Raw genomic sequence first — 9,215 nt, forward strand, 5'->3', positions numbered from 1 at the left:
CACCACACAAATCACAGCAGCGCAATGAGACAGCCCTTTAAGGAAAAAAAACATTTATTAAGCAAACATGTCAATGCAAATGGTCTATTAAAAAAGTACAAAAAAGGAGCACTTCAGCAAACTAGAAATGATAGAAACAATGTATCGTTGTGCCGTCTTCCAATTCCAAATGTTGCATAGCTTCTCAACCCATTTCATGGTGCAAGATCTTCATTAGTCTTCCAATTATTTTTTTTCAACCTCTTGTTTTGGTTACAAATCCGCAGTAAATCTTTCCAACCAACAATGCCTAGTGCAAAACAAAAATGAACTGAAAACACTTAACTAGAGAGAGAACAAGAGATTTTATAAATATCTATGCCCTAAATGACCTAGAAGATTGGCATGTTTGAATGTCAACGCTTTAGAAAAAGTCAGATTCACAATAAATGGATGAGCTACACATTGATCGTTTGAGATAAAATGAAATGTTTTTGCCAATCCTCTTAAAATCACATCAAACAACATGTTTCTGTGGTTCCTTATGGACAGTAAAACAATTCACATCTGTAAAGTCAGTACATTACTGCAAAACACAGGGAAACCTGTGTTAAATTCACGAGGTACTGCTTTTCCACAAATATCAAAGTACGTTTCTTAACTATTGTGACTAAAATTCTCTCGAAACCAAGTAAAATTCACTACTGTGCTACAACTATCCAACAATTAAGACAAGCTACTCCTTACATCAGTATTTCCAAACCGTAACCATGTGCTTCCCCCCCCCCCTACACTTTATTCCACCTGGTTGGAATACTTAACCGATGCAAAACATATGCACACAGGCAAACATAATAGAGTGCATTCCTTCAAACAACTAAGGAACTTTGTCCTTTACTTTGCGTAGTTAAACTCTTACTCTTGTTGACGTGTTGCTCAAGTAAAGGATAAAGCACCATCATGGCTAGATTAAATTCACCCCATAGAGAGGGCAGGCTACAAAACATAATAAAAATTAAATAAAATTTGAAAAAATCTCAGCGATCCAGTGTAGTTTACACCACTGTACATTTTGAAAATCCAAATGTCCACCCATTATTTACTTCTGAGGAACACAACAAGATGTGTGGTATGTTATAGTCACCGGCAGCAATGCAGTGCAAATAGGCCGTTGCGTGCGCACTGACTGGCTTTCATTTAGCCACTGCTGTGCACACAGATATAGAAAGGTAGGAAGTAGCTCAAGTTCTACCTAAAGTCTAGAAGATGACCAAATACCAGCAGCAACCACACACACACACACGCACACACGCAAACACACACACATTTGTCTAAGACCCATTGTCTAGTACATTATATGCACAAGTCACATTTTAAGAACACACAACTTTCAGTGGCACACAGAGGAATTCAAAAAAAGCTTGTTATTTACAGACACTTTAAACACATTAATAAGCAAAAAAAAAAACATATAAACTGAAAATGAACAAACACAGAGATTACATGATGTCACTATTCCAGAGCAATAATAAATTATGACATCATGACATTTTAAGTGTACTGATAATTCAGCAACAGAAGGGATAACCATGGCTGCCATTTAAATGCTAATACCCAACAGGGGAGGCCTGAAGGTGAGTGCAGCACCCCTCACTACAATGGCCACGCCTTCGGCTTTCACATGAAACCAGTTTAATCCATTCCAACAGAAATGAGCGGAGAAGACCATCGCTTCTGACATGCAACACTGAAGTCTTTCACCATCTCCCAAGTACTCGCTGTGACTGTTGTATGAAGCGGTTCAGTACAATGAACTCTCGTTAGCAAAAACGCCACCCCACAAACAGTGGCGGGCAAGTTGAGCTACAGTTGCAAGAAAACGTTTGTACACCCTTTGGACTCGCTTGGATTTCCGCATTATTTACTCATTAAGTATGGTCTGATCTTCATCAAGGTTCAATGATAGACAAACACAATCTGCTTAAACTAATAATAAACAACAGTACTTCTTGCAACACCAAAACCTCATCCAAGCTATAGTGGAGGGAGCATCATGGCTTAGGGCTGCTTTGCAGCCTCAGGGCCTGAACAGATTGTAATCACTGAGGGATCTAATAATTCAAAATAGTATCAAGCAAATTAATAGGAAAATGTCATGGTAGCAGTTTGTCACCTGAAACTTAATAGAAGTTTGGTGATGCCGTGAGACAATGACCAAAAACACCTGCATAAATCAACAAGAGAATGTTTTAAACAGAAGAAAATGCATTTCTTGGAATGGTCAAGTCAGAGTCCAGACCTTAACCCAACTGAAATGTTGTAGCACGACCTAAAGAGGACTGTTCATGCAAGTAATCTGAGAAATATCAATGAACTGAAGCACTTTTGTAAATAGGAATGGAGTGAAATCCCTCCTAGCCATTGTGCAAGTCTGATACTAGATACAACGGTTCACATATGTTCTCCAGCCTAAACCGAGAATGTTTGGATAATGTGTTCAAACATGAAAAATGCAATTGTGTGTGTTATTAGTTTACGCAGAATGCTTTTGTCTATTATTGCGACTTAAATGAAGATCCAACCACAATTAATACAAAAATCCAGGTAATTCCAAAGTGTTCCCAGACTTTTTCTTGCAACTGTACATTTATGGGCACACATTAACATACAATGCACATGGATTCCATACACTGTTATGCAATGGCATGCCAGGCAAGAGATGATGGAAATACCTAAATGAACACAGCTCCTCATGCTTGTGAAATAGTGTTAAACACTTGAACACAATCAGGGGTAAAGAAAAATTACAAATTAGCTCTTTCAACGGGAAGCAAATGGTCTTACAGTTAGTCCAATGACCCCTCTGAAGTCAAAAGGCATCATCACAGAGCACAACTGTCCCACCAAAGAAAAAGAAAAAAAAAAAAAAAATCAGATAAAATCCAAAAGTAGGTACAGTAATGTTCACTTCATTTTGATACTAAGAACAACCAGCAAGAATAATAGCATGTGTTAACAGCATATGAATTTCGAGCAACTATGATGGCAAAGTACAAACTCAACATCATACCCCAAACACTCAAATAATCTACTTCCAAAACAATGCAGGCAAGCATTCAGAATGCATGTTACTTTAGTAACTATTAGTCCTTTATTACTTTAATAAAAGGGAAAGAGGCAGGGTATACTCTGAAAAGTTCTTCATGTTGTTCATTTTTAAACGAAAGGATACCATGTCCACTCTCTTTCACTGTCACTTTCACCCATTGGTGAGCATCTGCTTACATTTGGTATGCACTTGCTCTTGCTTAGCTACTGCACTGCTAATAAGGCGGGTCTTCATAAATATTTTCAAGGACAGATGAACTGCGGCATAAGCAGTGTCTACCTAAAAACAGTAAACATCCTTTTTAAGCGTGAAATGTGTGTGCCCTGGCGCGCGTGCACACACACGCGGTTGGTCGCCAGTCATTTCATTTACACCAATTAGATTGTCCACCAAATTCACGAACATACCACTTGCTAACGCAAGCTAAAATCACTTGTTGATACGATGGCTTTGCCAGCTGGAGAAACCATGGGATAAAAAAAAAAACAACAACGTAGCTCTCAATAGAAAACAGAAGCTTCAAATCAACGTCCTCACTAATGCTGTTGCTTTTCAGCTAGAATGAGATGCTGTCCAACTTAGTTGGATGCTCAATGGAGATATTCTTCAACAAGACGCAAGTGCAAGAGGATACACCAAATAAATACGTTAGGCTTGAATAACTTATTTGCCGAATACAAATAAAGAATAAAAACACTCTGCCTATGGCATTACTAAAATAGTACAGCTTACACAAGGCTAGGCTCATTTAGCAGTTTAAGACTATGAATGAAGCGAGGACAGGACTTTGCCCCGCGGAGAAGAAAAAAAATAAATCACAGCAGACTCGAGACAGAACTCTCACCGCTGCTCCACGTCTTCGTCAGTCGGAACCCGCAGAGAATGCATCCCCACTTAGCCCGATCTACAGTTCACTGGGAATGAATGGTACCGAGCTGAACAGCTGCAGCGAGCGTGACCTCGCCAGTCAAGTTCAACTTTCCAAATCAATTTGTTTACCAGCATTTTTTTTGCGTTTAGTCATTGAATGTTTTGTCTTGGATTCTACATCGAATGTGCCAAGCAAGTTCCGAGCAGCCAGGTCCACAGCAGGCTCAGTGACCCGCGATGCTCACTGGTCAACTGCTGGGAAAGCACAGTGAAGCCTACTGCGGCGTCACTCGGTAACAGACGGCGAGAGGGGGGTTAAGACTAAACAGTGCGTTTGTTAGCCGGTGGGTCAGGGACACGCATGACCCCTCCCCCGGTGACAGCGCAGCCTCAGGGGAGCATGCTCAGTGTGTCCTCCTCTCTGCCCTCCTGCTCCTCCGGTCCAGCGGAGCCGGTCTCCATCATGCTCAGCTGCAGCCTAGTCCAGACCTGCGGGTCGTCGCTGCACACGGCCTCCACGAACAGGCCGGCGTGCTGCCTGAGCTGCTCCAGCTGGCCCTGGGTGCGCCGGTTCTGCCGGATCAGCTCCTTGGTGCGCAGCGTGATGCCCAGCAGGCCCGACCTGTGCAGGATGTTGTAGGTGTTGCAGAAGCGCTGCTGCTTGCTGTGGCCATCGGGGAGGGAGCCCAGGCAGCTCCCGTCATCGTGGGACTCGGGCCCAGTCGGCCACGCCCAGGGCACCAGGGCTTCAGTCTCGGGCGGCAGGGCGGGGGAGGCGGAGGGCGGCCGCGACGGGCCGTTAGCCGGGTTAGCGGTCGCGACGGTGTCCGCGACGCCGGGGGTGGGGAGTGGGGCGCAGCGGGAGAGAGAGACGGGCGGGGCGGGGGGAGCGGCGGACAGGACGGCGGCGGGAGCGGCGGGCTTGGCCGACCGAACCGGGCAGGCGGGCAGCGCGTCGCGTCTCTGCCGGTGGCGGTGACGCCGCTCCTGGCCGGAGGACAGACCGTTGGGCCTGGAAGAGGAGGAGGAGGAGGAGGAGGAGGCTTTCTCCGAGAGGCCCTCCCCGGGGTGAGGCGCGATTTTGGGGTAGGATTTGAGGATGGGCAGGTACTTCCGGGATTTCCGTCGCTTGTCGGCGGGGCTCTTGTGCGAGGCGCCGGTGCCGTTGGAGACCACCGGCTGCAGAAACACCACCTGGGGCTGAGGAAGCATTTCCAGGGCAGTGGGCTGGAACCCCCAGGGCTTCAGGGCTGGCGCTGGCGTGTTCGGCTAGAAGAACGAATAGAGTCAGAATCACTACCACTGTTTCACTATACTGTACATTTACGTATTCCACCTGGAGGACAAAAGCTTCATTATTCAAAAGAGCAATACAGAACACATACATACACTGTGCAATTTACTGAACTGATGCTTTTTAATGATACCTTTGCGAACGTGTGCGTTTAATATATATATATATATATATATATATATACACACACACATATACACATACATACATATATATACAAATATATACCAAACAAAATTTTACAAACACGGATTCACAAGCTGAGAAATCTGCACAGGACAGGAGGGACGACTGACATTTTTATTACAGGCTGGCTGAACTGCCACTGCGAAGGTGACAAAAGATATTGCTTATTAATGCAAAACTTTGTAAAAAAACAAATTAAACACTTTAGTTATTTTTTCTTTTTTTGTATTTCTGATAACACTTGTAGCCACTGACGTGGGCTTATAATAAGACATTCTACCGATCGTATTCTATAGTGCAAGTGGTAGGCTATCCATTTAACCGCTAATAGGCTACATTCCCGAAGGCTGTAACAGAGTCGTAACATGAACAACATAGCCTATACCATTACCTAATCGAATACCTAAAAGTACCTTTTGTTAAGGAATATGAGCTTATCTACATGCCCTAAGGTAAAATCTAATCACCTATGCAATGCTATTCATTGAAATGGTTTAATGAAATTTAAACGTTTAATCAATAAAATTAATCGCTCAACATTCTTATTCACGAATTAACGAACAGTTTACTGTAAACTAATACAAATACATATATATACACACACATGCACACACACACACACACACTAAATTCTCATAATTTAAAAATAACTGGAAAGGCAGACAGCCCACTGCGAGCGGAAGAACCCGGCTGACCTGCTTGAGGACGACGTTGTTCATGATGATCATCGGGGAGAGGCTGGGGTAGGACCCCGTCATCACCGCCACCTGGGACGCGGCCTGGCTGCCCCGCCTCCCGGTGTCCTCCGAGTCCATCTGGTCCACGGCGCTCAAGTAGCCTGAGCTGCCATCTGATAAGCGGACAGGAAACGCGGGTCAGCCGCCAAACCGCCCGGATAAAACGCACAATGGAAGTGTTATCAGAGAGCCTGATCGACACGTATCCATGTCACCGACACGGTTTGCTTTACCTCCGGCAGAGCACGAGAAACAGCGCGACTAAGAATGGAGGGGCAGACCCGAGTTAAGCAACACGTAACTTTCAAAAAAAGCTAAAACTGCGTTTCTTGTGGCGCACACGTTTTCAAATAAAGGCGCGTCAACAAATGTACTGAAGCGAACTCGCTAGTAAATTATCGACTTCATTCTTCAAACATTCCAGTTAAAAAACACGCAGTTGGAAAACCAAAGAAGACTGACAATATGACATTACCCATATGCTACATCATGCCCATTGTCAATTAATTTTCTTTGGTTTGCATGTGACCAAAAACTTAAATTATAAAATTGAGTGCATGAGGAGCACATCTGTGAAACAGCCATGCAACTTCGGTACCTACACTTGTGTCTTGCAATTTAAAATTAAATGTACAGAAAAACTTCGCAAGAGACCACATTTTCACTTGAAGTACTCGATTCTCTAAGGAAATGTTAATTCCCTAGCCAAATAAAATGAATGGTAATCCATCTAATTTAGACAGTAAAATTTAAATGAGCAAGATAGCTGACTAATCCAACAGACCTGCACCTGCATCTTTGGGGAAATTAAAACAATAATAAAGAAATAAATTATTGCCAGTACTCCTTAAATGTTTGCCGGTGCTCTTAATATTTTGAAGTTGGGAGCACCAGTGATTAATTTACGATAAATCATTCTGAGCACTGCTTGGGCACTGGGCAGCCCGGTAAAAAAAACCCCAAGGTAGCCAGTGGTGCATGCTAAGCCTAGTCCTTGAAAACAAGGTCTTCAACAATGATACATGGCTCAGGCATAACAGAGGAAATGGTGACCTAGATTTGCAATCTGTAGTAACAAACCCCTCTGTAGCAGAGGGGGGTGAGGGTGTGCAGACCTGAGAAACCAGAGTCCCTCTCTGACTCCGGCTTGGATGTCTTCATGCTGTCCACCACATAGGACGACAGCCTCCTGTGGCCGCCCACTTTAGCCTTGCTGCTCATCACGGCTTGTTCTGGCGCTCTTTGCTCAAGCAAGCTGCATCTCCCTCCTGAGAACACTGAGGATGAAAAGGAACAATGCAGAGGATGAGTGACATTGTAAAATTTGTAACACTCGAGTTCTCAGTGCAGATTTTCTTCCATTGAAAGAATAAATGGCTCCAGCCGAGCCTGCCTGTCTTACCATTCAGCTAAACCACTTCGTTAAGATCAGAAGGCCTTAGTTTGCCCGGGGCGGATGAGAAGCCACCATTTAGATGGAAAAGTCAGGTTTATTTTTCTGAACAGGAACTCACATCAGAAGTAACGTTAGAGGATGTTGTGGAGGGTTTAAAGATTTCATACATATTTAGAGATTTAGCTTTCTTGAGTACTCTGAAACACAGATTTTTTTGTAGTGTTACTTATAAGTTCGATTGAAATGCATGTAATTAAAGGAATTCCGAACTAAAGACACGCATGACCTTTTGATTTTTTTCCAGGAGGTCCCAGGCCGGCGTACTATTCGTGGAAATTCACAACGGTTTCTCTTTTTTGTACCAGGCAAGCTCATGACGTCAACGGTCAAATAAATATTTTGTGACAGCAAAAAACAAAACAAAACCTACAACAACAAAAAAAAAACATCGAGAATTCGTAAATTTACGAACGACTAGTAACTGAATAAACAAAACGAAAGGCGTAAATTCAGATAATTTTAAAGTGTAAACGTTACTAGGCTACATACATTGTAAAGTTAGTACAGCAGTGACTTCCGGTACATAATGCTAGCTTAGCTAACTACATTGACGTTCACTAACATTAGCCTAGCACTACAAAAGCAAACTAGCAGTAGCTAGTTAGTTAACAGTGATTCGTCACACTAAAGGATAACGTTAGCTAACTACCGAGCATGGCTAAAAGGCTGGCATAAAACAGACAGCTAAGGAACGTTACGTTACGGTAATAAGAAAACCACAGTTCGCTAACAAGCTAGGCCGTTTCTAGCTAGCCAGCTGTCCCCGAACTCCGAATTAAACAATAAAACTAGCTGGCCTAGCTAGTTAGTAATGTAAACCCTCAATAGCCTACTGAATAGGGTAGTCTAACGTTCAAGTGTTTAACTTATCTGACTACAGACATTGGATTTATGATACAGCCAGACATATTTAACCGGGGAGTCATAGGTCGTGACATTACGAATAACCGACTACATAGTTAGCTAAATCATACATTATTCAGCAACAAAACAGTATTACTCGCTACTACAATGTCTTAATTTATGCAGTCCTCGTCAAGCCTTGGCCTATCTTCAGGAATCTGTAGTATCCGTCTGCCTTACCCTGTGTCGTTACGTATGCTAGCTATTGTATAGCCAAGCTAGCTAACTAGCCCTCGACACACGGTGCAGGACACGGGACCAGAAACCACAGACCCCTATCCCATATACATAATCACATGTCAAAGGGAAATAACCAACAACTCACCCAGTAATTCGGGTTTTCTCAAACACAACAGTACGTTGAACTGTTAATTTCACCTAAGTATAATCGTTCAATTCTTCGGACACTGAATGGCACCAACCTTCGTTCTTACTCGCTTTACATTTGCGACTCAATTTGATATTTTACGGCGTGACTGAACAGGCGTTGCTGAGGGAACTGGTGAAACGTCACTTAATTTAGTATGTAACGCCCAGGTAACGCCCACCCTTCGTCTTTTTCTGTTCTCTTATTGGTATGTTGTTGAACCAGAAAACGTGACCTACTTGCAAACAGAGAGCTCTGCGAGTTTGTGGAAAACGTCTGTTACATTCTGGTTACATTATGTAGGCTAAAGGTGT

At 43.2% G+C, this 9,215-nt stretch overlaps 1 protein-coding gene across 2 annotated transcripts; it reads right to left on the reverse strand.

Moving 5' to 3' along the window:
- Nucleotides 1–36: 36 nt before the first annotated feature.
- On the reverse strand, nt 37–9,030 carry cipca (CLOCK-interacting pacemaker a). 2 transcript variants are annotated; one of them, XM_035432376.1, is made up of 4 exons: nt 8,860–9,030; nt 7,291–7,458; nt 6,134–6,288; nt 37–5,227 (listed from the first exon to the last, which is right to left on the reverse strand). In XM_035432376.1, exons 2-4 carry the CDS (start codon nt 7,394–7,396, stop codon nt 4,349–4,351), a joined length of 1,140 nt encoding a protein of 379 aa, XP_035288267.1. In that variant the 5' UTR covers nt 7,397–7,458; nt 8,860–9,030; the 3' UTR covers nt 37–4,348. The 2 variants fall into 2 exon arrangements, with proteins under 2 accessions (XP_035288267.1, XP_035288264.1); XM_035432373.1 differs by lacking the exon at nt 8,860–9,030 and adding an exon at nt 7,577–7,768.
- Nucleotides 9,031–9,215: the final 185 nt, after the last annotated feature.

Source organism: Anguilla anguilla, chromosome 1 (genome assembly GCF_013347855.1).
Source record: "Anguilla anguilla isolate fAngAng1 chromosome 1, fAngAng1.pri, whole genome shotgun sequence".
Classification (NCBI taxonomy): Eukaryota; Metazoa; Chordata; class Actinopteri; order Anguilliformes; family Anguillidae; genus Anguilla; species Anguilla anguilla.

Coding starts and splice junctions, on each gene's coding strand:
- cipca (XM_035432373.1), bottom strand. Junction 6,289..7,290: donor GAGGGACTCTGGTTTCTCAG/GTCTGCACACCC, acceptor TCCGCTTATCAG/ATGGCAGCTCAGGCTACTTG. Junction 5,228..6,133: donor ACAACGTCGTCCTCAAGCAG/GTCAGCCGGGTT, acceptor TCGTTCTTCTAG/CCGAACACGCCAGCGCCAGC.